The following is a 26,214-nucleotide window of genomic DNA, read 5'->3' as shown; positions in this document are numbered from 1 at the left end:
AAAAAAAAAAAACACAAAAGGCAGACTACGTAGACCAGGTAGACCGACTGTGTATGTAACAAAACGAGCACAAAAAGTGAACTCTAATGCGGGGAATGGAACCCCGAGCTGCTGTGATATCTCAATGAGAGACAGCGGTGTAATGGCTGACATCAGACTGGACTTCAGAGCATATACCATCACAACCCAGAGCGCAAACTTCTGCTCCTTGACGACCCGTCATATTTCCGACCATGGTGCCTTAGGCACCCATGGTACTCAATACGTACAGCACATAGATCAGAGCGAAGGCCCTGCGGGCCTTCCTCTTCTTTTCTACCGATGAACGGAGTTCTTGGTTGTCTCGACCATCTCTTCTCCATAGCCCCATCCGCCATCTATAGACCACATCTATAGACCGCGCCACTTGAAGCCTCGGCCAACATGAAAGCCAACTGTCGAAGAAATCTCTGTAGATGAAAGCCCGACATGCACTTTGTATTGACCCTCCCTTACCTCCCAGCAGTGCTGTTGAGCATTGTAACTGCTGACACTGTATTTATCCAACGTGACAGACATATCCTGCACTTCGCCGGGCTGTAGGCTCAATTTTCGGAACTCTTTAAGTTCTTTCAATGGCCGTTGGCTCTCCACCCTGTCCCGTGGCGGGCTGACGTAGTACTGAATGACAGTTGCCCCCCTTCGTATCCCGATGTTCCGAACCCGACAAGAGACTACCACCGTGCCTTCTGGATCTGAGACCGACGTGTCTGTGATACAAACTCCGAAGACCTTGAAGTAGGTATAAGACAGGCCGAACCCAAACGGAAACAGTGGCTCTGGGTTCTCCGGGCGATCATAGTATCTATAACCAACGTCAAGCCCTTCGGCATATCGGATCACGTTGTTCTCGTCGCACGGGAAATTGGGAAAGCTGGGATTGTCTTCATCTCGACGTGGCCACGAGAAGGGGAGACGACCGCCGGGGTTCGTGTCTCCGCCGAGCACGCGTGCCAATGAATGACCAGCTTCTTGACCTGGAAACCATGCCTGCACAATTGCTGGCACGGAATTTATAAATTGGTTGAGCCCAACGGGTCCTCCGCTGAAATTCACCACGATTGTGCGAGGGTTTACCGCAGCGACGGCGGCGATCTGCTCGTACTGAAGGGACGATAGATCTATAGACTCCCGATCGAATCCTTCAGATTCAATCTCGTTGGTCGTTCCCACGCAGACGATGGCATACTCCACTTCCTGTGCTACTGTACGCGCATCTTCGATTCTGCTGGGAATATCGATAAACTCATGAAACCGCAGAGCGGACCCTTGGAACATTCGACCGAAGAGAGGCTTGGCATGGAGAATAAGAGGATCGGTATTCCACGATTCTAGCATTAGCGTGTATGATTGACCTGCTTGCATTGGGTAGGTAAACCGTCGCTCCAACCTCGACTTGAAAAAGTAAAAAGATTCTGGACGCAAGTCGGTCTCTTGAGGTCTCTCAAAAACCTTGTCACCATTGATATAGCAGACTGCAGGCCCGGTCGAAATGATAGACAAGATGTGCTCCCCAGACGTTAACGGACGAATACCAAAAGTCATTCGGGTGCAGTAGTCTTGACTGAGGCAGTCCGGCCATTTCTCCTTGATCATGTACTCGGCCTGCTCTTTGGTCTCTGAAAAGACCGGGCTCTTACCAATCACATGGCCATTGAACCATTCCAGGTTTACTGGCTCCTTTGCCTGCATCTTAGTATCCGAGGAAAACATGATTGAAGGATCAGCATGCGGCAGGGAACCAAATACTGGAACTCCAGGCACAGCCTTGACTTGAAAGCCAGCTTGATCGAGTCCCTCTATGGGAGAGACAGCGTGCAGGGAATCTACCCGCGCACTCCCTCCTCCACCAAGACTGGCTTCCATAGCATGGTGCCCTATCAAAGCCACTGTGACACCTTTTGGCAGTGGAAGAATGTTTTCGTTCTTTAAGAGGACCATACCCTCTGCACCACTGTCACAGATAAACTCATCTCTCTCAGGGTTCTCGACTGCATCTTCGGGTGGTTCCTCGGGAAGTTCGAACCTCTTGAGACGACAGGCAAGCTGCAGGATTCTGCGAGATGACTCGTCGACGACCTGCTCGGCTACATGCCCATCATTTACCGCTCGCGCGAGCTTCTCCCCGCGCCATCTCGTTGGCCCGGGCATTTCCAAATCCACCCCTGCATTTATGCTGTCTGCAGTAGAGTACACCCCCATCCAATCTGAAACAACCACTCCATCGAAGCCCCATTCGCCTCGCAGGACCTGATTGACTAGTTGGGGATTATCAGCAACATATTTTCCGTTCACGCGGTTGTAGCTGGACCATGAAGCCAGGTCAGTCAATTAATTGTCCGGTGAGACCACTGCTTTGGTGACCTGGTCGCATACCTGGTCATGAAACAAAGTGGGCCAGCCCATCTCATCAGTAATTGAAATGGAAGCATGTAGATCTCACGAAGAGTTTGCTCGTCAATGTCGGCGGTCAGAAGTTTGCGGTTGTTCTCAGTGTCGTTGGCCACGTAGTGCTTCGGAGTGGCGGCAATACCAATGGACTGACAACCTAATTGAATCAGGTAAACAAATTGGCAAAAGAGAGGGGCCTGCGATTGCAGATCCTATCATTGACAAAGGCAGCCGCCAGAGCTCCCAGCACGAAGGGGTCCTCGGAGTAAGTCTCATAATTCCGTCCCCCTAGGAGATATCATTGATATCGGCCTGTGTCTCACTGCGTAGATTGCAGGGTAAAGATACCTCGGGGGGAACGTATGACATTCATGGTAGGAGCGAGTAGAACATTCGCGGCCTTTGTCTGGGCTTCGCGGGCGATCTCCTTTCCTGTGCGGAAGAGCAGCTCGCGGTCAAAGGTCGCCCCAAGGCTGGTGCCGCAGGGGAAGCAGGCAGCTTTGATACCGCTGACATAGCTCTCGCCTCGCGCACCGTTGGGACCATCTGTGAACTGTACAAGGCGGGATAGATTAGCGTTTGGGTTGAAGTGCATCGTGCCATCGGGGCAAAGTGTCGACTGAGCAAAGGAAGCCGACCTTGACGTGTGGGACGAAGACATCATCGCGCTTTATGACCTGCGTGCGCCACCAGTCGGCTGCTGCCAGTAGAGAGATCTTCTCGTCGCGAGTGAGCTTGCTCAGCAGCTTGTCTAAGTCCTGTGAGTCGCTCATCATGGGAATGGCAGGGGGGTTGACTGAAGACAGTATAGATTGGCGATAGAGATGGGAAGTGTAGATGAGAAGTGTAGATGGACGGCGGGTTTTATTAGTGACGGTAGACAGTGGTGGTGGCTAGCAAGGCAGGAACGATGGAAGGCGGCACAGCACGCCATAGCTAGCATATGATCCACCGTCCGGTCACTCTAAACTAATTAGTATCTACCCCGCTTGTTCTACCTCGCATGCAGCATGAGTTCTGTTTGCCAAGTTGAAATTAGATGCTACTCAGTAGCTTATCTTGCCGATGCATCCGGACTGTTGAGTGACATTGTGACAATAACCATCATGTCATTTCATTCAGTCGATTATGGCTATCCCGTGATTGATGAAAGAGCCGTCTCGGGTTCCGCCCCCTGCTTGCTATACTGGACCGGTCCCGTATAGTCCCTCAAGATCTAGATCTGGTGCTGCAAATCTTTCCCTCGGTGTGTTGCTGGCGTGGAGCTTGCGTCAGTAGACAGAATCCTTTGCTTGCAGCTGCATTTGTCCTTTGGGTCAGGCGCATTTTTTCCTGTAGTTATGCGGCCGAGCCCCCACTCAGACATGGCTCCCAGCTCTTGTTCTTGACCTCGCTACTTAAATGATTCGGACTGATAATTGTCGGGTCGAGGCCTCAGCTTTCATATTTACCTGCCAACGACCCTGGAACTATTTTTCCGGCAATCCTGTTCGACTGGCGGAGCACAGTGCCTAACTGTATATACCAGCGACGCAGCTCATCGGTAAAGCTCCCATGAATTTTCTTGCTCTGCTTATTTGTATGCCGTTTCAGATGAGCAACAGGTCAATGGTACTCTTGATAATAGCCAAGGTGCAAGACAGTCGAGTCGTGTCCGGCAACGAGGAAGGGGCGAACCTGGATCGTCTTCCATTCTTTGAAGATAGGCAACAGGCAAGAGAACAAAACAGGCCACCGAGGGTACAAAAGACATCGTCTGCAAATTTTATTCAAAGCAGGAGCAAAAATGTGTAGAGAAATCAGTCGAACGATAATAAGCACAACAGCAGGAACAACAAGTTCAGGTGCGGGGGCGGGTAAGAACCATGGGCGCTCAGAGTTCCGCTAGTTAGCCCTAACCGCATGGCTGAATGGCCAGTTTCGCTATCATCAGAGTGATTGTCCACTTTGTCCGGTGATTGGAAGTGCGGGCGCAGTGACTGCAGAGCAACTCAAGCTTAGTTGTGCTGAATCGTCCCTTACAGGTTCTCAGTCTGAACCTGATATGCACCAAAGTATTGAGAACGACATTTTGTATGGCTGCCATGGAGATCCGCAGGTATAGAGAAAGTTGGCAATTTAATCACAAATAGATGATTATCTGAGTCTCAATTGCAGCAGCGATATTCGACTTTCTGGTATTCCTGGGCGATTAATTGATCGTTGGCGCTTTCAGCAATTTTATTGGAGTTCTGTCTTCTTCTTATATGTTAGCCACCTCGCCTGAAAGATCATTATTCGCGACATCACTTATCGTTCTCGGGACCTCAGAATAGTTGGCAGCTAACCGGCCGACTTCGACTAATTGTGTCTAGCTCGAGATCAGAGATAGTAACAACAAGCGTAGTCTAATATAACGGTCAGAGTATATGTCAGCTGCGGGGAGAAACTCGGCCATCCACAGTGTCTTGGGGAGATAGTATTAAGACCTGTTTAGTGTGGTATCTCAAGTTCATCAGACTTATGCCTTGTTACAATGACGTGTAGTTATTAGTGAGTCCTGATAAAAGATTTGATAGACTTGCAATGTGTAACATACAGCGGACTGGCGTACACTGACTGCTGGTGACTTTCCCCACGTCCATCATGAACAGATTTATGCCAAGCTTTCATGACAGTGACAGGCGAGGAGTATAGATTGTCTACCCAATTGCATTTTGCTTGACTGAGCCTTTCTTTGTTTCTCAGTCAGGAGCACATATAATTCTGAGTATGCAAGAGGAGTAGTGAAGGCACGGTAGAATGTTTGCTTGGTGCGTTCATGCCTCAGGACGCCGACGACAGCGCTGCCGACTAAGCAACAATGGGGGGGACCAGCGCAGCACACCATGTTCGTTGAATGACCATCTGATACACTCACTGCCTGAGGTCCTCCGTGTTATTTTCTTGCGTTTGTTGTTCAGACTTTTCTCCGGTCTCATCTGCATCCATCCTTTTTCTCTGCACGCCTTCCTGTCCCTATCCCTCCTCATTCCTTTTATCATCCTAAGTATCGAGCCACGTCTCTGAGGGGCAATAGCAGTCTCTTCCAGCTTACAGCCTCACTGGTCATCTTCAAAGAGCCTGTATATCCCCGGAGGCCCAGTCAGAAGACTGTGGCGCTTCGGGAGATTCACGGCGCTCCGAAATAAGGCTTTGTCTGGCTGTGTTTGAGCTTTTCCCTGCTTCTAACCTACGCTCCAAAGGACGAATCTATCTTCAGATCCGAGATTAGTCAAGCCCGAGCCTTCACATATCTGTTCTCCTGAATCTTGATTAGCATGGACTACTTCTCGTATGTTCCGGGCGGTCCTAACCCGGTGGACACACAGCCGATGGACATCATCGTTGACGAACCACATCACTGTGCCATGATCGAAGAGAAAGACCAGGAGATTGTGGAGGCCGAGAACGAGAAACTTGATCAGCTGGTGGCCCAGTTTACTAGGGGTTTCGATCCATCCACCCTCCGTAACGAGGTGATATCAGCCCTGCCAATTCTCGCACAATCCGCTTTCCCGGGGACATATGAGCATCTCTTAATGCTCTGCTTCACAACCGACGATGAACTACAGGACATGCAAGAAGAGCTCGAGAGATATCTCTTGTTACGCTATGGGCAGGTGTTCGATGAGCTCGTCCCGCGGACCACGACCAACATCACCGACGAGTCTTATTTTGCATCGGAGATTGAGACCCTGAGAAGACTCCTCGAGCCATTGCGTGGCGACTCGACGAGCCCCGTCTACTGGCTGAGTCTTAGATGCGCGAATCCGACCAAGGCCCGGCAGCAACTCGAAGCAGCGACCAAGGTGATCAACGCTTTCAAGAAGGACGTGCTTGCAGCTCTGCACTTTGATCCGCAGGAGCGTAAGTCCAACGAGACACACCTTTCATCTCATTTGACTAGCGTCTCTTCTTACTGATGACTTACAGGAAAGATCGTCAACCCCCTTCCAGTCTCAGTCGAACGCTCGGCTTTCGTAAGCATGAAGCACCTACGCATGGACGCCTGCAAGGATACGCTTCACTGGGACGAGTACAACCAGAGCAACATGAATCTCACCGTGTTCTACCATGCGTACAAGGCGCTTCTCTGCCGAACCCAGCCGGACAAGGCGCGCGAATTGGGATGGCTCCCGCCCAGGGTCCTCGAGGCCCCTCGTGCGTCCAGTCCTCAGGCATCCATTGGTGATCTAGCTTATTGGCCGTTGACACAGGCGGGCAACGACAAGTACGATCTACTCGTGAAGACCGCGCTCTGGCTGGCGCTTGCTAGAGGCCTTCCCGCCGTGCACCTGTTTTGCAATTGTGCTCGAGTTTTCACGTCACTCATCCCAGCAGGAGATGCAAGCCCAAAGACGATTGTCTTCTTACGCCATTTGACTCAACTCCGTGTGCCCGTGGAAGCCATCAATCCCAGCCCACGCATCCCCGTCCCATTCCAGAAGCGGTGCCAGAAAGGTGACAACGATGATTATTTCGAGGACGTGTGGAGGTCGGACCAGGACTTGGAGAAGGACTTGGCGCAGAACGTCTCGCTGTATGGCATGGACACAGCCAAGGATGTCCGCCGAGCACGACCCCCTCCCCCTCGACGCTCGTTTCAGCAACAGGCACAGCTCATCAAGGACGCTCTCACCGTTGAGACGAGCTTTGCAGACGTGTGGCCTCGTAAAGATCCGGCAAGTGTTCCTCTCGTCTCTTCTGCCTTACCAAAGCTAATCGTTCTGGTCGTAGATCCCGGTGCAGCACCGTCCTCCATCTGTCCCTGAGCCGGAGCTTATTTGGAAAGTCCAGCCTGAGCCGGAGGAGCCTGACATTTTCGACAAAGATGGTTACGTCTCGGTTCTCTTCTGAGCACCGGGAAAATTCCTCATCTCAGCCCCGGCTTCAGCTGGTCGATTCATCTCCGCTCATACCTTGAACAACACCTCTCTCTCCCCTGGACATTCTCTGCAACACTCCCACCATTGAGACGAAACACCGAGAATTGGCACGTTCTGACGACAATAACGAGCTGAATCTCTCTGTTCCAGTCTCCCCGATCTCCAACTGGTACATTGAACATTGAAAACAAAAACAATCACTCTTGCCTTCTTCATCCCGCACTTCCTTCCAAGCCTTTCCATCCCTCTATTGCCCAGGACAATCTTGTTAATACATGTTCTTTTCCAATCTTGCTTCATATCTTCGACCAATCTTGATCTTTCCAGGAACCCAGGTTTTACTCACCCATCTCTTATGTGGCAGTCAGGAGCGAGCGGAACCGCGCGTTGGATTTGATTGATTTTTGTTGAGAATTGAGGACACCCAGAGAAAGGAAATGTGCAGATTTCCATCCAGGGCCCCCCTGGAGGGATGACTATTTTTGTTATTTCCTTCCTCATGTATCTACGCCCGATGATCTTTCATGAAGGAGATATCAAAATAGAATGACTGGGAAAGGATGTGGATAGATGAACAAACAGATGTAGAATTGTGTAAAGGTGGTGATAGTCCTCAAGATTCTCATCTTTGGTTTGGTTCTTGAGTGCAACACTTGGTAGCTTGGATCCCCCGTGAGATTTGGTGAGCAAGGCATGTGCACTGAGCTCTGGGCAGTGGCCTTGATAGTCTTTACTCTGCGGTGTACTTGTGTATAGATAAACAGCTTGTCACAGCCCTATTTGTGAATTGCTCTAGAATGTAGTTCACATATTTCACTCGGAGAAGAAGTTGATGGGACCAGACCTGGAAAAAGATAGGCATACTTTTCGATTAAATTCCCGGAAGTGATCAGCCATGGTATCCCATAGTCTAAGGGAGAAAAAGAAGGAAAAGAAAAAGTGTGTCCCGAAAGAGAAACTAGATCAATCAGATTCCCAACAAAATCAGAACTTTTCTTTATGCCGCCATGCTGTTAAACTCCAACAAAGGATCAATCATCGCCAGGTCATCAACAGTAGGACCCGCCGCGCTGGGTATCTTGGAATCAATATCGTGTATCATTTCATTATGCGAGGGAAACCCTCCCGCTGTGTAGCCACCACCGCCACCACTCTCCTCCCCATTCCCATATTGAACCGCTGGGCCGGCAGCAACCGACTTCCCACTAAGGTCATACGGCTCGTAGCCTGGCCCATCGTCGTCGTTGTCAAACTCCAATCCGTACAGCCCAAAAAGATCTCCCATCATCGCCGCCGTCATCGTGGCTGCAGTCGTAGAAGCAGCAGCAGTAGAAGAAGACTGTTGCTTGCCATCCTCCGCCAGCAAGGCTTTCTGCATGAACAGGTCTCGAATCTCATCCTCCGAGTAGCCATGTTTGCTCCCCATATGCACCCAGAGGTCGTAGTTCCGGTGGAAGCGATGCGCGCACCCTCCCTGCATGCACGGTATCTGGCGGCCCGTTTCCTCGGCATAACCGGCGCCCGTCAGCGCTGCCAACGCCGACGGTCCTGCTCCTGCGCCTGCTGCGGCCGCATTACTTCGCTGCTGGGCGGAGACCTTCGGCGCCAAGCCCAGCCGCTGGCGTCTTTCCGCCTTGGCGTTTGGAAAGCCCATGTGTGCCGTGCGAATGTGTTCCTCGAGGGCCAGCTTGCTCCCGTAGCGCTTGCCGCAGCCGTGGACGGCACCGCCGGGCCAGCCGGCGACGCGCTTCGACGCCGAGAGGTCGGTCTCCCCGCAAACGAAACGCTTCTCTCCCTGGTGGACGGTGCGCACGTGCACAGTCAGGTTGCCCTTCTTTGTGAAGCTGCTGTCGCATCCGGGAACAGTGCAGGGAAAGACTTTGCGGTCCGAGAGGGGGACGTTGCCGTGGGCGACTTCCAGATGGCGGCGGAGTTCGCGGGTGGTGGAGCAGGTGAGTGGGCAGTGCGGGCATTGTGGTGGATGCGCGGCGCGAATGTGGGCTTGGAGGAGGGCGTAGGAAGGGAATGTTGCTGGTCCTCCTGCTACTGTGGTGTTCGTGGTAATTTGTTCGAGATCCGCACGCTGAGCGCATTCGGCGCAAGTAAAGCGTTTCTCGGTGTGGACTCGGCTTTCATGCGCGCGGAGATGTCCAGCGGTATCAAAGGCCATGGAACATCGTTGGCCACTGGCTGGATCAACATGCGCACACGGGAAAGGTTTCTGGTTGAGATGGGCGCTCAAAATGTGTTTTTGAAGGGTCGTGTGTTTTCGGAAGGTTTCATCGCAGGGCGGATACTCTGTACATCGGTACTTATCCCGCCCGTCGTGCGCAGCCAGATGTCGTCGGAGACGGGAGCCTGTCACGAAGCTCTTTCCACAGCCGGGACGATCGCAGACATAGTCTCGGATCCCTGTATGGGCGCTCTTGACATGATGGTTCAGATGGGATGCCCGGAGGAAGTTCTTGTCGCAGCCATCTTGAGGACATTGGAAGAGACGCTCATTGTTGTGGGAGCGTAGATGCTCTTGAAGGCGTGCTGGGCGGTTGAACGCTTTGGTGCAACCGTCGAACGGGCAGCGGTGAGTTTTCAGCTCGGAAGGATATCTGGAGGATATTGTCGACATGGGCGTTGCAGGCGTTTCGTGAAGACTGTCGCCCGCTTCACTGTCACTGTCCGAAAATGTATATTCGACATCGGAGTCTTTCTCTCGATAAATCGGGTCTGTGGTGTGTGAGTATTAGCAAGGGCATGCTATCGCAACGGCAGTATGTTCTCTATCGTACCGACATCATCATCCAGCGTCGGTAGCTTCTGTAGCCTTTTCGGGCTAGGAAGATCCCCGGTCGCCTTTCTTTTTTGACTCATTATTCCGTCACCTGCTACCTCATCCACCCAAAATGCTAGATAGCATGATAAAGATGACGAGACGAAGCATCGACGATCGAGAGAGGAGAAGAACCCCCGAAAAGAGAAGCCCTGCAGATAAAATTTTGCCAAAGCGGTGAGCGAGATTGTCCTAAAACGGACTAGTTCCGGACGAGACGACAGGAACTTTTTCCGCCTTTTGGAGGTCCGCAAACTACGATTTCTGCACCTCAACAAAGCAAGGCTGTCGCATCGCTCCTTGTCTCACCTCAACTCATCCCGTCGCGGTCTCGGCGCCTCTCCTCGTCTCTTCTACGGTCAATCAATTTGTCTACGGTCTTTATTGATCTCGATCGGCACCATGTCGGACTACGGCGATCACGGCGATGAGGATAAGTAAGAGCTTCCTCGATATGACCCGTAGCTAGCATTGCGCACCGCGGGATTCGCGCAGCTGGTGAACGGCTATCTTTGGATCTAAAGAGAATGTATGATGATCTGACTTTGATCTTCCTCTATCTTGCAGCTACGACTACGAGCCCGCGGAGCAGGATTACGATGACAACGAGCCCGAGGACTTCCTCAACCCCGAAGATCTGGATGTCGCCGAGGGAGGTGACGACTATGGCGAGTCTTATGCGCCGGCCGTGAATGGCGACCGTGTTGTTGTCTCGGGCGACCCGAATGCCGGCTATTCAGGCAAGGTGATGGAGCAGGCGCGGGAGAAGAAGGTGCCCAACGACCAGCGCACGACGACCCCATACATGACCAAGTACGAGCGGGCGCGTGTCTTGGGAACTCGAGCTCTGCAAATCAGGTTGGTCTTGGACATGTCTCCAAACAGACTGGACGCGTGCTGGGTAAATCTGACCGCAATATCAGTATGAACGCTCCGGTGCTTGTCGATCTTGAGGGTGAAACGGACCCTTTGCAGATTGCTATCAAGGAACTCAACCAGAAGAAAATTCCTCTCATTGTGCGGAGATATCTTCCTGATGGGTGGTAAGCACGATTTGTCCCGTAAAAAGCCTTGAATGCCACATCTAACCCGCGTCGCCAGGTATGAGGACTGGACGTGCGAGGAGCTGTTGTAAAAAAGGGTGGAGACAGTATGGATGGCTGTACATTGATAAATGGTTTTTCTTGTCTTTTCTTGCTTCATAATTGTCACGGTCTAAGTGTTTCTCTCTTGGGCAGCATAGCGTTTGGAGTTTCGGAGTAGGGAAGCAAGTCAGAACGGCTTGAGCAATCCCTAGGTTACTAGGACGAGCGCACAAAAAAGCACACAAGGATAACGCACTGCAGTTTATAACGGCAAAATACGAAAAAAAAAATCCATTGATGTTGATATACTTTGTTTTGATGCTTGAGTCCGGTAATAGCTGCATTTGCTCGACACTGCACACCTTGACCGCAACTCAGACGTACCGGTAGACAATCTCGACAGTCAAGCTGAGTTATTTGTCTTTCGTTGGTGAAGTACTCTGTCTCCGTACACCAGGTATTTATGCATAGCTCGATCCTCACCATGGGCGGCATATGATAGATCATGTAAAGCACGAGGCGCCAGCTCACCACTAGTTATAATCCGATAGTACGGAGATTGGATGTGGCTTCCAACTGATGTCACGCATATTCCGAGTACTAATGTACACCGAATGGATACTATACTTTGATACCAGTTGAGGTGCAGTTCCTCTATCAGCCAAGCAAGAAAAAACCCTCCGCCATACTCCGCCTTGCCTAATTCAGTAAGTATTTGAATACGCCGGGCGGCTTCGATTTCCACCACTCCACCATTCACTCCTCAATCACATTCAATGTCTCCCGCATCCTTCTCTCCAGCGTCTTGTCCGCACATCCCAAGTCTGTCTCGCCTCGGTCCAAGTGGCGGGATTCGCAGCAAGTTGTACGTGTCATGATAACCGGGATGACCTGCCTGTTGAAGGGAAGTGGAGCAAAAGTAAGTGTGCGTGCGTGCGTGGATGGACTGAAAAGTCGGTTCGTGCCGCGGCCTTACTCATTGACTCATGATCCACCAGGCCTTCTTCTATCAGCCAGTGCCGGTACGGAATCAGTGTAACCTGCTGCGTCAGAATTCAATATAATCAGACTAGTCTCGATTCTCAAGATTGAAGAACCTGAGACTCCGAGAACTCCTTCTCCGCCTGGATAAATCGGCACGCTGCTGACCCCTGTTCCTCGCCAACATGCGCCTTGATCGTCCTGCTAATGCACGAGCTCCATGCCATATCTTGGCCACAGTAAAACCATTCGGACGCCCGGCAGTGACGGCACAAGGTTATAGGTCTCCTCTTCTCCAGGATTAGCATCTTGGGGTCATAGTTCATACCCCTCTTTCTTGTCATCTGACGAACCCTTCGACCTTCAAGTAATAGTTTTGCCAGCTATCACCGAGATAAGATGTGGTCGATGGGCCCTGGGGTAAGGACTCCTCCCTCCTCGGCAAGAGTCTCCATCCTCATATCCGGAACCCACCCTCCGGACGTCCAGTAGGATACTCTCCTCTGATGGAGCCATCAGGCCATTGGCACCCATATTCACTGTTGACTGGTCGTTTGACCATCTCCAATACGCTGGAGTCAACACGGCTTAGCCAAATTTGAGTGGACCCCTGGACCGGCTTTTTCTCTAATGCAGTCTGCTTTTCTTTCTACTTTTCTAGCTTCCAAGCTTAGTCCTAGGGCGTGGCCCCGAAAAAAATTACATTATTAATCATACTACGCTGCCACCTACTCAGGCCTTTGCTCAATTGTTTTATATACAAGGGATCAGCAGTGCCAGGCCTTTGCTCGCGGGGCCTCCATACTTGTGTCGCTACACGTCTGCTGTAGCCGTGTCAAGATTGCAAACGCTGTCGGTCTTTCCCTCTACCTTGCCTTTGGCGCTGACCTTCCACGCGACGATTATCTCGATCCCCAAATAATCGTGGTGGAAGATGGGAACCCATGCTGATCTGAAGGAGAAGGTCTCCGCAGAGTCTCCCAGCACCACTGATCAAAATGGCAGCCATACAATCTCTGTCTCTCCATCGGACGACAAAGCCCCAGAGCCCACCTTCGATACCGGTCTCATATCATGGATCCAAGTGATAGGTTCTTGGTTCTTGTTCTTCAACTCATGGTATGTTCTACTATCGTAAAGTATGACTCTGTCTTTGCGGGCTGCTGACTTGCCTAGGGGAGTAATCAACACTTGGGGCGCGTTTCAGACATATTACGAAGAGAATACATTGAAGCACATGTCCTCCTCCTCGATCGCCTGGATTGGATCGCTGCAAGCTTTCCTCCTCATGCTATTCGGCGTGGTGACAGGCCCTCTCTTTGACGCAGGATACTTCCGTGCGCTCCTGGGGTTCGGAACCATCATGCTGCCTTTCAGTCTTATGATGGTTAGTCTGTCTACCAAGTTCTGGCAATTGATCTTGTGCCAAGGTATCCTACTCGGTCTTTCCGCTGGATGCCTGTTCGTTCCGTCTGTCGCCATTCTACCCCAGTACTTCAAGCAGAAGCGAGGATTGGCGAACGGACTGGCCGCCTCGGGGAGCAGCATTGGTGGCGTGATTTACCCCATCATGTTCGACCAGCTGCAACGGCGGGCTGGCTTCGCATGGGCTACTCGAGCCGTGGGCTTTCTCTCCTTTGGGACCTGCTGCATCTCGTTCTGTATCATGCGCATGCGATTTCCTCCGAAGGATAAGCGCAAGCTCGTGCAGCTGTCTGCGTTCAAGGAGCCAGTCTTCACCATGTTCTGCGTCGGAATGTTCCTAGGCTTCCTGGGATTCTACAACTTCCTCTTCTACATCCAGTCGTATGCCATCGACACCAAAATCGTCGACGCCAATCTGGGCTTTTACCTGCTTTCCATGCTGAACGCGGGCTCGACCTTCGGTCGAATCTGCCCCAACTTCATCGCCGACCACATTGGACCGATGAACGTGCTTCTGCCTGCTGCAACGGCAACTGCCATCCTGGCCTTTGCGTGGATTGGTGTTCACAACGTCCCCGGCATCATCGTTCTGTCCGTCTTGTACGGTCTCTGCTCCGGCGGCTTTGTCTCTCTTCCTCCGGTGGTGATGGCTTCCATAACCAAAGACATCCGTGACCTGGGAACTCGTCTGGGTATGCTCTTCGCTGTGACTTCAGTCGGTCTGTTGATTGGCACCCCCATCGGCGGCGCAATCCTCAGCAACACCGGGAAATATCTGGGCGTGCAGCTCTTCACTGGGTGCTGCCTCATCACCTCCTCTGCTATCTTCGCGGCCCTGCGGTATACTCGCACTGGTCCTCATTTACTGGTGCGGGCTTAAATCTCGTGATTACCTTATCTCATGCGAAGCACCGCAGGCCGACTATCTATGAGCACTTCGATGTTGCCATTATCTTCTGTGGAACTCTGCTTATAGTAAGCATATCATAATACGCTGGTTCATCCAAATTACGTTTTTGGCACATACCATTCATTTGCATAATGGGAAAGCAGGCGTTATAGAAAACAAAACTTGATTTCATTTGCCGGGGAAAAGAAACATTTGCAGCATCATCCTACGATACATATCTCAAAATGCATATATGATTACCGTACCACTCGCTTCCTTGTCCATGCATAGAACTGTAGCCACGAATCACGGTTGTAAGATGTGGTCTCACACAGTCAGTCTCATGACTATAGCCATCTAGATCGAATCGACTTTGCCAACGCCCAAACACCAAGCTTTTGCGAGGAAAACAACCAAGCACAAACATCTCTCGCTACTGCAACTTCCCGACTCAAAAGACTCTGACACGGCCGCCCTCATGGAAGAGCCAAGGGCTACAACCTTCTCCATACCAAACTGCCCCCCTGCCAACCTCCAAATCACGAAACATCCACCGGATCAACCAAGAACTCCTCCCCCTTCTCCCGAACATGCTGCAGGTTCTTATCGCGACTGCACGGCTTGCGCATGTCGAACGCATCCTCGCCCGTCTCCGACATCCCCGACGGATCATCACTGTAATACCCCACGACTCGCCGGAAGACCGAGTACCTGCGCCGAATTGTTAGCATTGACACCACCACTACCACCACCACGGCTTCAATCCAGAAAGAGGAGAAAAATACGCACCCCATCCCCTTATACATATCCACCGCGACCTTATTCCCGGCGCGCACGTACAGATCCACGAACCAGGCGTCGTTGATATCGGACCCCCGCTCGAGGCGTTCGGTGAGGCGGCGCGCGTGGCCCAGCCGGCGCCATGCGGGCGCCACGGTCAGAACGGTGATGTGGCCGTGCCAGGGCGTGTAGTGTTCCGAGTGGCGCATCTGAGCGGGTTGTTCTTCGAGTTTACCCATGACTGTTTTTGTGTTGCGTGCTGTTAGTTTTGGGGGGGTGGGGGGTGGGGTGGGAGGGGCCGGGGGGTTGTTTACTATAGCCGACGATTCCTTCTTGACGGTCTTGGACGCTGCTGAAAAGGGAGGGCCAGCGCATGAGGTAGTTCAGGTAGAAGCCCAGGTCGTAGTTTTCGGTCAATGGGTCGAGGTTGGTGAGGTTGAGGGAGAGGAGGTCCGTTGGGGACATGCGGCGGATGGAGGACATTGTGGCTGCTTTTTGGTCGGTGGGATGCTTTGGGAGGAATTGAGTCTGTATATGAGGGGAAGAGAGAGTTAGGAACGTAGAAGAAACGAGAGAATGGAAGTGGATGTTATGTTGAGGTTGGAGAAGTTGCTGCAGTATTGTTGGAGGTCAAATCAAATCAAATTCTCGAAATGGTGCGGGGAAGGAATGAGGGCGGTCACAGGCAGAGAGAATCGGGCGGCGGGCAGCGGAAAGGCAGGCAAGACAGGCAGGCTAATTTAAGTGATTATTGTTTTCGGCTTCAATATTAGTTCTTCTTTATTCATACTTTCTTCTCCTTCTCCTTCTATTTCTCCCCCTTCCCCTTCCCCTTCCCCTTCCCCTCGTTCATGCTCCTATCTTAACGACTAGAATTCACCCTTCCAACAAGACTTGTTTATTACTCGACACTCATTCGTCTTTGCCTCTTTTCCTCTCTTTCTCACTCATCCTGGTGATGCGGTCGGCGATCCTCCCATATTAACTTTCCCCTGTTGTTTACCCCGTGGCAGCCCGCCCCCAGCCCAGCCCACTTGACGAATTCTGAGACGACTGCTTTTTCCTACTCGCTCGAGGATAGACCTCCTGCTACTACATCAGACTACAGATTTCTTTACAAGACTCAGTCATTTTTCCAAACCTCATTGAAACCGCAACCATGCCGTCCATACCCCCTCCCCTGACTTTATCTCACCGCCATACCCGGAGTCGATCGTCCAACATCGACTTCGACCCTATTTCACCAGGCACCTACGCTCCCAACGGTTTTTCATATCAGTCGCCTCGGTCGCCGCGTACACCTCGTTCATCCGCTCCTCCCTCTCCCACCGACTCTCGCCCGCAGCGTGCCAACAGCATCAATGAATCGCACCGGATGTCGGTCGACTTCGGCGGCGCGGCCGGTGGAGGCGGCCTGGGCAACCTAGCGGATGAGCTGGCCGACGCATGGGAGGAGGAGGAAGGGGGTTACGGAGGTTACGCCTCCGGGCAGGACACCGGGGCTCCCGACCACGCACAATACGCGACTCACAGCGAGGACGAAGCTGCATACAACCATCATACACGAACCCCGTCCTCCGGTTACTCCCCGGAGCGGAATTCCACGCTGCAACCCCCGCGACCCAAAACGCGCAATGGCACCCAGCGACAACACCGCCGGTACGAGTCGCAGTACGATGGCTCCGACTACGGGAACGACTCGGACTTCGAGGAATCGGATATGCCCCCGAGTCTGGAAACACAGATGGCAGAGATTGAGAGTCTGGCTCGACGAGGCATTGAGAACAACGGCAGTGAGAATGACTATGTGATTCAACGAGCGGTGGAGGCTTTGCGGGATTTGGGCGCTCAGAGCGGCATCGAGAATAATGCCATGAGGTACGTTTATCTAGCCCTTGCTGTTGAGTGGGAGTGTGTTACTGACGCAAGATTTTCTCCAGGCTCATTACCGCTCACTCCTCCATCACGTCGCATCTAACACACCAAACGCGGGCTCTCCAAACCCTCATCCACCCCCTCCTCTTCTCGCCTTTCCCGCTTCTGTCGGAGGATGCCATTGATGCACTCATCCCGCTCATCGACGAAGAACTCTTGCCAAACCTTCCCTACCCTTTCCCCGACCAGCCCCGTCACTCCTCCCGGCCCACCACCCCCTCGCAGTCTTCAGCCCTCAACCCGCTCGTCTCCCTCCAGAGTCTCGTCTCGCAGACGTCCGACATCACCCTCTCCCTCCGGGGCCTGAGCGATACGCTGTACGAATCCCGACAGCTGACCGCCACCGCCTCGCGACGGCTCCGATCCGCACGGGAACTGGTGGCGGAGCTCCGCCGCGAAGAAGAGGGCCGCGAGGAAGGAACGCGGTGGATCGAACGCGGGGACTGGGACCGGCGGCTCCGCGACCGAGAAGCCGGCCGAGTCTGCGGCGACGTGGTCAGTGGGTTTGAGGCGGTCTGCGGTGAATGGCGGGAGAAGCTCTTCGGAGCCGCTGGAGCTACCGCTACCCCTGGCGCCGAAGTAGCTGCCGCATGATGAACCTCCTTCAAGGAAGCACATACAAAAGAAAAATATCTTTGATCTAACTCCAACATCTCACCTTATAAGAAAGAACGATCACAGCACCTGTGTCATGACCTACTTACTTCCTTTCCCCTATCTCCCTATGACACACCGCATCACCCCCTCCCTTTTTCCTTGCTATTTTTCTCCTCATCAAGTATATAGACATTGCCTTTTTTTCCCCACGCTATAAGCTTCTTACTTATTCACTTAAGAGCCTTTTTTGGTTCTTGTTTCTTATCTTTCGCTGGTCGAAGTTTCTTATCTTTAGATTTTCCGCTATCGGTTATGTTCTTTCTTCCATCTCTGGGAGGATTCATTAATGAACTTGGTCTTTCTTGCAAGCATCGCTCTCATGTCATTGATCTTACGCGATGATGCATATATGAAATAGAGAAATCAATTGTGAATACATGCATCTACACCAGAAACCCTATGAGAAAGAAGTTTTAGTAAATATGAAAGTCACCCGTGAGATGTAGTTATGCATCTAGTCAACATTTGGAAAAAAAGATATGCCTAGTATAGCGGAGAAGAAAAGACAAATTAGATAAAGCAGGAGGGGGAAAAAAGGCAACAGCAAGAAACACGACCAACTACACTATGTCGAAGAAGAAGGGCATCCGGTTTCCCCTGAATCCGTAAATTTTTGTTTTCGAAATAAACAAAATTCATATCCTAGGGTTGTAGTAGTAGAGGGCGGAAATGTAGAGGGAATAGGACATGACGGTATCTCTTTTATGTCAGAGGGAGAAGAAGAAGAATAAGAAGAAAAGGAGAGGAGACAAAAAGGCCGAGAGGGAGGGGAAGTACGAAAAGAGGGAGAGTAAGGGGGAGGAAAACAGTTAGGAGAGGGAGAAATAAAGATGGAGAGATGGTTTCATCATCGTCATCATCATCATATCGATCACGCACGCACGCGCGCACACACACACATACACACATACACGCCCCTTTTCTGTAACGAGAGGATTGAGGTTTTCTTTGTTCTTGCTTCTTTCCCAGAAAGTAAAAAAGAGAAAACTTTTTTTAAATCAAAAGTCGGTCATGTCATATGAGAGAGAGTAAAGAAAACATGCTAGTAGGAAGACGATATCTACTGGCCCTGCTGCTGCTTCCACTTGGGCACCCACTTACCACCCGAAGAGGCGGCGGGCTTGGACTCCTCGGAAGCAGGAGTCTGAGTGCGGGAGGGAGGCTGCTGCTGGGAAGAGCTGGAGTCGCGGGCGTGACGGGGCGCCCAACGCTCCGACGAGGCAGCCGGAGCAGGAGCCGGAGCCGCAGCCGGGGTGGCATTGCCGCCCGAGCGGAGGTGAGGAGGCACGTAGCCACCACCCGTGCGACGCGGAGGCTGAGCCTCTTCCCGCGGCGCGGGAGCCGACTCGGCGGGCGCGGCGCTGCTGGGGGCACCAGAAGCAGCAGCGGCCTCCTTGGCGGCCTGGCGCTCTCTCCAGCCACCACCACCACCAGCAGCAGTGCGAGGAGCCAGGTTGAGGCGAGGAGCAGTGCGCTCTGTAGGAGCAGGGGCAGCAGCAGCGGGCTCGGGTTCAGGAGCACCAGTCTTACGGGCCAAACGGCGGGCCTCAGCTTCCTCTTCACGTTGCTTCTGTCTGGCAGCCATCTCATCGAGTCTCCTATTGGTAGGGTTAGTAGGATGAAGACCAGGAACATTTGACAGGGACACTGACTTTCTCTCCTCCTCACGCTTGACCTTCTCCTCGGCCAGAACACGTCTGCGCTCCTCTTCCCGGGCCACTCTCTCCTCTTCTTCGCGCTGGATACGCTCTTCCTCCTCCTTGCGGCGGCGCTCCTCCTCCTCGCGCTCGGCCTTCTCACGGCGGCGACGCTCCAGGACTTCCTTGACGCGCTGCTTCTTCTTGGCCTCGAACTCACGCTCAGCGGCCTTGCGACGCTTCTCGAACTCCTCGTGGCGCTTCTCGGAGACCTCCTTGCGGAAGCTGTTGAACTGGGGCACCAGGCGGCTGAGACGGTGCTTGAGGGCAACAGCCTCCTTGTGCTTGTCTTCGGCCTCCTTGAGGGTCTCGGCCTTCTGGGCCTCGTAGATCTCCATATCTTGCTTCTTCTGGGCCTCGTAGTCCTCGGGAATGTGCTTAAGTTCCTCACGACGGAACGCACGCTCCAAGTGATCAATACGCTTGGCGGTGGTGCGGACACGATCGTTGAGCTCGTTCTTCTCCTTCTCCAGCTGAGCCAGCTTCATGGCACGGAGGCGGTTGGCGTCCAGCTCGGTCAGATCGAGCTCGCTGATGTCAATGCCCTTGACACCGCTCTTCAGCTCCTCCAGCTGCTTCTTGAGCTCCTGCTGGCGGATGCGCTCCTGCTCATCCTGAATGCGCTTCTTCTCACGCTCGCGCTGCTCGTCAGCCAGACGCTGCTTCTCAGCCTCCTGGAGCTGCTGAGTGCGGATGCGCTTGCGGGTCTCCTCCTCGCGCTGCTTGCGCTGCAGAGCATCGGTGGCAGCCTCCTTCTTCTTCTCGATGATGACACGGCGAGCCAGAGTCTCCTCGTGCTCCTTGGCAGCACCGGCGGCAGCACGAGCAAGAGCAGCGCGCTTGGCCTCCAAGCGAGATTCGCTGTAGGAGGGGTCGACGTACATGCAGGTAACGTGGAGGGTCTTAGCCAGGCGAGTAAGCTGCAGGCGAGCAATCTCGGCAGGGGTGTTCTGAAGACGCTGGACAGAGCCGACCTCGCTCTCAGCAGAACCAGCGGCGCTGCCGGAGTGCAGGGCCTTGGCGGAGGAGAAGACATCGGTGTCGAAGGTGAGAACACCAGAGGTGTGGTCGACGCGGATGGCCAGGTCGCCCTTCTTGCAACCGTTCATGATGAACTTCTCGATCATCGAGGGAGTGATCTGGAAGGGGTCGGGGAACTGAGCCAGCTCGTAAACGAACTTGAGCTCGACGGACTCGTAGACCTGGGACAGCTGCTGGAAGAGACGGGTAAGGATGACCTGCTGCAGGGGCAGGACGTACTTCTCCATCTCGGGGTCGGCACCGATCTGCTTGAGGATGGGGGTGATCTTCTTGCAGATGGACAGAGGGTGGAAGTCAACCTCCAGGATGTTGTACAAGTCGCGAATCTCGGGGCGGACGCGCTTCAGCAGACCCTTGTTCAAGGCATCCTTGAAGAGAATAGCACGAGAGGGAGCCTGAGCCATACCGAGCAAGTTGGTGAGGCGAGTGTTCTTGTTCTTACGGGCCTCATCGACATCAACGAGAGCACCGCGGGAGCGAGAAGTGCTGATGACAGGGATGGAGAGGGCCGACAGCAGGACGAAAGAAGCAGCCTTGGTCATGTCAGCCTCGCTGACGGAGGGGTTCTCCTTCTTGGTGCTCTGACCAGCGGCAAGGGCCGCGGCGGACTGGCGGAGCAGGTTGTAGTATCGGCTCCAGGCGGCGGCGTGAAAGAGGTAGTTCTCGCTGACGAGGAAGATGCGGGCCAGCTTCTCGTAGTAGTTGGCCATCATGACGTTCTTGGCGGGACGCTTAGACAGGCTCAGCAGGGTGTGGATGTCCTCGATGCTGCGGAAAGCCTCCTGCCAGAGCTCAAGCTCAACGGCAACGTTCAGCTGCTGGAAGCGAGTATCCAAGTGACGCTGGAGGGTGTCGGGATCGCTGAGGTTGATGGCGTGCATCTGAGCGGAGTACTTGGCGGCGTTCTGGACATGGTTGCGGAGAAGCTCACACAGACGGCGGAACTCGGTCTTGCGGGTGTACTTGAGACAGAACTGGAAGGCCTGCAGGGCGGTGGTCTGGTACATCACCTCCAGACGAGCGTTGTTCTTGAGGATCTCCAGCACGGTGCGGTAGGTTTCCCAGAGGAACTTGAGCCATGGGGTGACGACGGCGCGGTCGGTACGGTCGCGGGACTGTTCCCCAGAGACGGTGGCCAGCAGAATGGTCTCGGGGGTTTCGATAGCCTCCAGATCGTCGACGTTGGAGGAGGGAGCCGCGGATTCCAGGGAAGACTGGATCTCGTCGGCCTTGGCCTGAGCCTCGGTGACCTTCTTCTCGGCGAGCTCGATGAACTTCTTCAGGACCACCTATACCACACACGAAACAATTTCCCCTTGCAGTCAGTCTTTGGCCTAGTGGTAGATACGACGGGCGATCCTACCTCGATGGTGCCGACGTTGGTGTTCTGGGCGATGTTCTTGTACTGGTAAAGACCATCCTTGGCAGACTTGCCCTTGCGGAGATCGACACACAGCTCAACGAAGAGGAGCATGACGGGCTCGAGCGAGACGATGGGAGTGCTGCGCGTTCTCTTGGAGGTGACATGTTCGTGAAGGACGTTGAGGGCGGCGGGAGCCTGGCCCACGGCGATGAGTTCCTGAGCCCTCTACAGACAACAAACCGTTAGTTGATATTCCATCACTAATTCCCCATCATCACCGTCATCTTCTTTGATCCCGTCTAGTCTTTTCCTTCATTTGTTTCCCCGAGCCAAGATTGTTCTCCGACCTCTTCCCGATCGACAGCGCGTACCTTGAGGACATTTTCAGGCTTGATATGGGGTGGCGGCGGCATGATGGGCGATGTAGCGGGTGAGAAACACGATCAGTTGTTGATAGATGTAAAAAGATGGATCGCACAACGACGGGCGGGCAGCAAGAGGTCGAGGGCGATAAAAGCCTGAGGTGAAAAAGGCTGCCACGCGACGGTCGGCGAAATGACCCAAGACGACACAAGCCGGTGGGAAATATGGGGGGGGGGGGGGGGGGGGGGGGGCGGCCGGATGGAGCGTGGGGATAATTGATGGGTGGATGATGGTATGACCTCAAGCCGGACTCATTCGTTCGAGAATTGGGGGGGAGGGAGGAGGAGGAGAGGGAGGACAAGACAGAGAGGCTGTGGTTGAGGGCCGTCGTTGTGCGAGAGCCGGCGAAAAAAACCAAGATTTGCCCACTTTGGGTTAAGCGACTGGGACCGCGGTGATCACGTGATTACATCCCCAAGCGCCCGCCGCTATCGAGACGCGCTCTACATCCTACGACAGTGTGCTAATTACGATTGTATATTCTTCTCCCATGCGCAATCATAAGGATGATTTGTAGTGCCCTTGGTAAAAATGTTTCGCATAGTGGTAGTTGTAGTGGTAATAACAATGGTGGTGGTGGTGGTGGAGGCTCATCGAGCCGCGTCCTCCACAGCCTGGGCCACCCGCATTCTTCCTAGAGCTCGAACAATCATAACAGGATGAATGGAAGGATGGAGCGGAACCCATGGGAAGATGGGAGAGGGGAACAGGAATACTCGTATTATGTACTCGAGAAACGTCCTCATCCTTTGTGTCGACCGAGCAGGAGATCCATTCGACAGAGCGCCAGCTGGTACGATCGCCATCGGAGCTATCAAGCTTTCAGGATTGATGTGTCTGTCAATTGATCAGTCTGATCAGTCTGATCAGTCTGTGCAGCGGATTAACTGTCAAGCCCCCAGCTGCACGTGAGGCTCAAGGCTCAGACTCATACGTCCGATTGATGACCCCATCATGGCATGAGGATCCGATGATCGTGATTTGAATTTGGTTTAGTGATCAGGGACAAGAGCTGGAGCATGACGAAGTGGGTGTCTCCGGTCTGGTACCTCATTCATTTTCGTCGGTTCTTGCTTCAGGGGTGAAGGAGGGTAAGAAGAGGAAAAAAAGAGGAGCCAAACCCGACTAGACGGGAAATTAGATTCAACCGCGCCGTTTGGGTTCCGAATTATAGAAACACCAGAAACACCAGAAACACTCCATCACCACCACCAACTTGGTTTCTCGAAGTGATTGTCTCTCATGCCTGTTGGGGGTCTTGTTTGTTAAGCACTAGGTAAAAAAAAATAGCGGTAGTGAGTCGTAAGATTGGCAGGATGGATGGTAACGTTATTAACGTGGGTTAGAATGAAGTACGTTATTATTCATATTCAAGATGGATAAATCATCCCCTCCTCCCCTATTAATACTATGTTGAAATGGGTGTAGCTCCAAACTCCTTCCCTTTTTTCCCTCTTTTCCCTCTTTCCCTCTTTTCCCTCTTTTTCCCCCTCTCCACTTCGTCCACTCCGTCCACTTCCTGCTTGTTCTCCTTCCCCGAGCTTGTTCCCAAAGTCCCAAATTGCCCACCAGCGAACTGACTAGCAATTGAACTACTAACTTACTAACTAAACTTCTCTTCTCTCCCTCCCTCTCTCTCCCTCTTCTTCTTACTTACCTCTTCTTACTTACTCTTCCGTCTTTCCCTTCCCTTCTTTTCCTTCTCTTCCCTCTTTTCTTCCCCGTTGGATCGTCGTCCCCTCTGCTTTCCCTCCCACCCTTACAGTTAGTTAGTTCTTGTCGACTCTCTCTGGCTTGTCTGTCTGTCTGCTGTCTTATCTTCGCTTCTCTTCCCCCACTCTCCACACCACCCCCTCCCGCGAAGTTCGCTCATTAAATCTCCTGCTGCTACTGCCAGTGCTTGGTGGTTTGCCTCTCTCCTTATTCCGCACAGCCTCCCACTATTACTACCACCACCACCACTCCTCCTCATCCTCATCCTCCCGTCTTTCTTCCTCTCCCCTTACAGCTGCTGCACCGCGCCGACCGCAAATCTTAACAGCGACTCCGACCTCTCACTTCCGGCTGCCATTCGCAAATCCCACCACTACTCTATCGATCCCTCATTCCATCGCTCCGTCTTGTGCTCCGTCAGCGCGAGTCCCATTCGACTGATCAGACCCTCGACTATTACCGGAGTCCGTCTCTTGATCGCTCGCCCAGTTCACATTTCCGACCGACCGTTTTTAAACATTAAGCCTCCCCCAATCAGTCAAAATGCCAGCCTACGAACTCCGATCCGGTGGTGATGTCAAGAACAAGAAGCAAAGTGTGGCCGATCTCAAGTACCGTCGCCTGACAGAGCTCAATGCCCGTCTAAAGGAGGATCTCGACCGTCCCCGCGTCAAGGTCTCCGAAGCCGCCTTGTCGTATGCCTTTCCCTCCCCAAATCCGACCGCAAAAAGGGCCCCCACACCGCGAGCATGACAAATCACTAACCACAATCGCATTCCACAGTCTGATTAATTACTGCAACAACACCCGCGACTTTATGGTACCATCCGTATGGGGTCAGGTATGCGATTTACTCTCATGCGGCATTCGATTGGGCAAATTGGTACGGTCGCTAACTACAGCGCGCGCAGGTCGACAAGCGGGAAGACCCATACGCCCCTCAGCAGCAGGGCGGCTGCTGCACAGTCATGTAATGGAACCCATGACTGTCTATAATCTCTATCGACTCTGAACTCTCAATCCGCCGACCGATGGCCGACTTACGGCGTTCTCTTTTTCTTTAATATCCCCTCCTGCGATGACTTTTTTTACCTTCTGCTCGACTATTTAATTCATCTTCACCGTCACCCTATCATCGACTTGAAATGTGGACCTAATTTGCGACTTTGCTTGGATGCCGGTCGAGTGCGACAAATGACAATCAACGACCAAGACGGAAGGAAGACCGATGCTTCAACTGGAATGTGTGCGTATGCACTGTTATCGACATCCGACCGGCCAACACAACCAAGCCAAATCACAATCAGATCTATTAGTCAAGGGTGTCTTTTTCTCAAATACTTTTTGTCGGCCATCTATACTCAGCCAGCTCGACATATTTCCCGTTCACATTGCGAAATTTTTTTCCATCAGTGATTTTTTTATTGGACCCGTATTTCCTATGTTCAGCCGTGAGATTTTCCATGATGGGTTTAGGAGGAGTTGCATGCTAGGCCAAAAAAAGAAGCAAAAGCCGGGACTGACAGCGGCAGTGGGAGTGAGCCTGGTTCTTGTAATATAGATTTGCAGGGCTAGTTAATGAGTATTACTGTAGTGTGAGACGGGGTTTAGTATATTTGACATGACAATTCTAGAGAATGAAATCTCCGATTTCATGCAGTAGATCGAGCTACACTCCACCCGCTGACATCATCAAGTGCTAGTTCTCCCACTGCATCCACCAACTCTAACCCACCCACACTTCATCCCGATATCCTCACCCAAACCTCTATCTCACCAAAACCATCAACTCCGCAAGAGAACCCAAAAAGCGAGAAGAGAAGAGAAGAGAAGACAAGAAGAAAAATGATCTCCCTCCCACAGCACACCCCCACCCCCACCCCCAACGCCAGCTCCGTCCCCCAAGACCAACTCACCACAGCCGCCAATCCCACCGCAACCCCAGCCTCTGCACCGCCGCCGCAGCAGCACCAAGGCCAACACCTGCCCCTGCACCACCCCCGCCTAACAATCCAATACTGCACGCAGTGCAAATGGATGCTCCGCGCCGCATACGTACGC

At 52.8% G+C, this 26,214-nt stretch overlaps 9 protein-coding genes across 9 annotated transcripts; 5 read left to right on the top strand and 4 right to left on the bottom strand.

Annotated features, from left to right (window-relative positions):
- Window positions 1–3,203, bottom strand: BO72DRAFT_440524 (glycoside hydrolase; the record flags this gene model as incomplete). Its single annotated transcript, XM_040943453.1, has 5 exons — window positions 1–2,344; window positions 2,416–2,627; window positions 2,654–2,718; window positions 2,779–2,983; window positions 3,069–3,203. 5 exons carry the CDS (start codon window positions 3,201–3,203, stop codon window positions 391–393), a joined length of 2,571 nt encoding a protein of 856 aa, XP_040796060.1. The 3' UTR covers window positions 1–390.
- Window positions 3,204–5,729: 2,526 nt separating this feature from the next.
- BO72DRAFT_521801 (uncharacterized protein) lies at window positions 5,730–7,223 on the top strand (the record flags this gene model as incomplete). Its single annotated transcript, XM_040949753.1, has 2 exons — window positions 5,730–6,318; window positions 6,385–7,223. 2 exons carry the CDS (start codon window positions 5,730–5,732, stop codon window positions 7,221–7,223), a joined length of 1,428 nt encoding a protein of 475 aa, XP_040796059.1.
- A 928-nt stretch (window positions 7,224–8,151) lies between these two features.
- On the bottom strand, window positions 8,152–10,270 carry BO72DRAFT_440523 (C2H2-type zinc finger protein). Its single transcript, XM_040943452.1, has 2 exons — window positions 10,124–10,270; window positions 8,152–10,061 (listed from the first exon to the last, which is right to left on the bottom strand). Exons 1-2 carry the CDS (start codon window positions 10,203–10,205, stop codon window positions 8,335–8,337), a joined length of 1,809 nt encoding a protein of 602 aa, XP_040796058.1. The 5' UTR covers window positions 10,206–10,270; the 3' UTR covers window positions 8,152–8,334.
- A 163-nt stretch (window positions 10,271–10,433) lies between these two features.
- Window positions 10,434–11,539, top strand: BO72DRAFT_453061 (DNA-directed RNA polymerase core subunit RPO26). The gene is made up of 4 exons (XM_040945892.1): window positions 10,434–10,601; window positions 10,732–11,022; window positions 11,088–11,207; window positions 11,266–11,539. The coding sequence occupies exons 1-4, from the start codon at window positions 10,567–10,569 to the stop codon at window positions 11,297–11,299; spliced, it is 480 nt and encodes a 159-aa protein (XP_040796057.1). The 5' UTR covers window positions 10,434–10,566; the 3' UTR covers window positions 11,300–11,539.
- Window positions 11,540–13,164: 1,625 nt separating this feature from the next.
- On the top strand, window positions 13,165–14,535 carry BO72DRAFT_390459 (MCT family MFS transporter; the record flags this gene model as incomplete). Its single annotated transcript, XM_040941809.1, has 2 exons — window positions 13,165–13,349; window positions 13,407–14,535. The coding sequence occupies 2 exons, from the start codon at window positions 13,165–13,167 to the stop codon at window positions 14,533–14,535; spliced, it is 1,314 nt and encodes a 437-aa protein (XP_040796056.1).
- Window positions 14,536–14,746: 211 nt separating this feature from the next.
- BO72DRAFT_415615 (peptide alpha-N-acetyltransferase complex B subunit NAT3) lies at window positions 14,747–16,032 on the bottom strand. Its single transcript, XM_040942576.1, has 3 exons — window positions 15,639–16,032; window positions 15,334–15,565; window positions 14,747–15,255 (listed from the first exon to the last, which is right to left on the bottom strand). Exons 1-3 carry the CDS (start codon window positions 15,805–15,807, stop codon window positions 15,084–15,086), a joined length of 573 nt encoding a protein of 190 aa, XP_040796055.1. The 5' UTR covers window positions 15,808–16,032; the 3' UTR covers window positions 14,747–15,083.
- Window positions 16,033–16,132: 100 nt separating this feature from the next.
- Window positions 16,133–18,272, top strand: BO72DRAFT_415612 (uncharacterized protein). The gene is made up of 2 exons (XM_040942575.1): window positions 16,133–17,202; window positions 17,265–18,272. The coding sequence occupies exons 1-2, from the start codon at window positions 16,484–16,486 to the stop codon at window positions 17,851–17,853; spliced, it is 1,308 nt and encodes a 435-aa protein (XP_040796054.1). The 5' UTR covers window positions 16,133–16,483; the 3' UTR covers window positions 17,854–18,272.
- Window positions 18,273–18,976: 704 nt separating this feature from the next.
- On the bottom strand, window positions 18,977–22,430 carry tif32 (putative eukaryotic translation initiation factor 3 subunit EifCa; the record flags this gene model as incomplete). Its single annotated transcript, XM_040941807.1, has 4 exons — window positions 18,977–19,514; window positions 19,569–21,943; window positions 22,018–22,242; window positions 22,389–22,430. The coding sequence occupies 4 exons, from the start codon at window positions 22,428–22,430 to the stop codon at window positions 18,977–18,979; spliced, it is 3,180 nt and encodes a 1,059-aa protein (XP_040796053.1).
- A 2,067-nt stretch (window positions 22,431–24,497) lies between these two features.
- On the top strand, window positions 24,498–25,254 carry BO72DRAFT_291981 (guanine nucleotide-binding protein subunit gamma). The gene is made up of 3 exons (XM_040940362.1): window positions 24,498–24,848; window positions 24,937–24,994; window positions 25,065–25,254. Exons 1-3 carry the CDS (start codon window positions 24,697–24,699, stop codon window positions 25,125–25,127), a joined length of 273 nt encoding a protein of 90 aa, XP_040796052.1. The 5' UTR covers window positions 24,498–24,696; the 3' UTR covers window positions 25,128–25,254.
- The last annotated feature ends 960 nt before the right edge of the window (window positions 25,255–26,214 follow it).

The sequence above is a fragment of the Aspergillus fijiensis genome, assembly GCF_003184825.1.
Source record: "Aspergillus fijiensis CBS 313.89 unplaced genomic scaffold BO72scaffold_83, whole genome shotgun sequence".
Lineage (NCBI taxonomy): Eukaryota > Fungi > Ascomycota > Eurotiomycetes > Eurotiales > Aspergillaceae > Aspergillus > Aspergillus fijiensis.
The sequence above is the reverse complement of the archived record's forward strand: the minus strand, read 5'-3'. Positions and strand labels throughout refer to the sequence as shown.

What these genes read in the sequence shown, in the direction of transcription:
- BO72DRAFT_440523 (XM_040943452.1), bottom strand. Translation starts at nt 10,205, where the DNA reads ATGAGTCAAAAAAGAAAGGCGACCGGGGATCTTCCTAGCCCGAAAAGG. An exon ending in GACGCTGGATGATGATGTCG is followed by an intron (nt 10,062 to 10,123) that starts GTACGATAGAGA and finishes CACACACCACAG; the next exon opens with ACCCGATTTATCGAGAGAAA.
- BO72DRAFT_453061 (XM_040945892.1), top strand. Translation starts at nt 10,567, where the DNA reads ATGTCGGACTACGGCGATCACGGCGATGAGGATAA. An exon ending in GATCACGGCGATGAGGATAA is followed by an intron (nt 10,602 to 10,731) that starts GTAAGAGCTTCC and finishes TCTATCTTGCAG; the next exon opens with CTACGACTACGAGCCCGCGG. An exon ending in AGATATCTTCCTGATGGGTG is followed by an intron (nt 11,208 to 11,265) that starts GTAAGCACGATT and finishes CCGCGTCGCCAG; the next exon opens with GTATGAGGACTGGACGTGCG.
- BO72DRAFT_415615 (XM_040942576.1), bottom strand. Translation starts at nt 15,807, where the DNA reads ATGTCCTCCATCCGCCGCATGTCCCCAACGGACCTCCTCTCCCTCAAC. An exon ending in AGAAGGAATCGTCGGCTATA is followed by an intron (nt 15,566 to 15,638) that starts GTAAACAACCCC and finishes ACACAAAAACAG; the next exon opens with TCATGGGTAAACTCGAAGAA. An exon ending in GATATGTATAAGGGGATGGG is followed by an intron (nt 15,256 to 15,333) that starts GTGCGTATTTTT and finishes AATTCGGCGCAG; the next exon opens with GTACTCGGTCTTCCGGCGAG.
- BO72DRAFT_415612 (XM_040942575.1), top strand. Translation starts at nt 16,484, where the DNA reads ATGCCGTCCATACCCCCTCCCCTGACTTTATCTCACCGCCATACCCGG. An exon ending in ATCGAGAATAATGCCATGAG is followed by an intron (nt 17,203 to 17,264) that starts GTACGTTTATCT and finishes GATTTTCTCCAG; the next exon opens with GCTCATTACCGCTCACTCCT.
- BO72DRAFT_291981 (XM_040940362.1), top strand. Translation starts at nt 24,697, where the DNA reads ATGCCAGCCTACGAACTCCGATCCGGTGGTGATGTCAAGAACAAGAAG. An exon ending in GTCTCCGAAGCCGCCTTGTC is followed by an intron (nt 24,849 to 24,936) that starts GTATGCCTTTCC and finishes CGCATTCCACAG; the next exon opens with TCTGATTAATTACTGCAACA. An exon ending in TACCATCCGTATGGGGTCAG is followed by an intron (nt 24,995 to 25,064) that starts GTATGCGATTTA and finishes CAGCGCGCGCAG; the next exon opens with GTCGACAAGCGGGAAGACCC.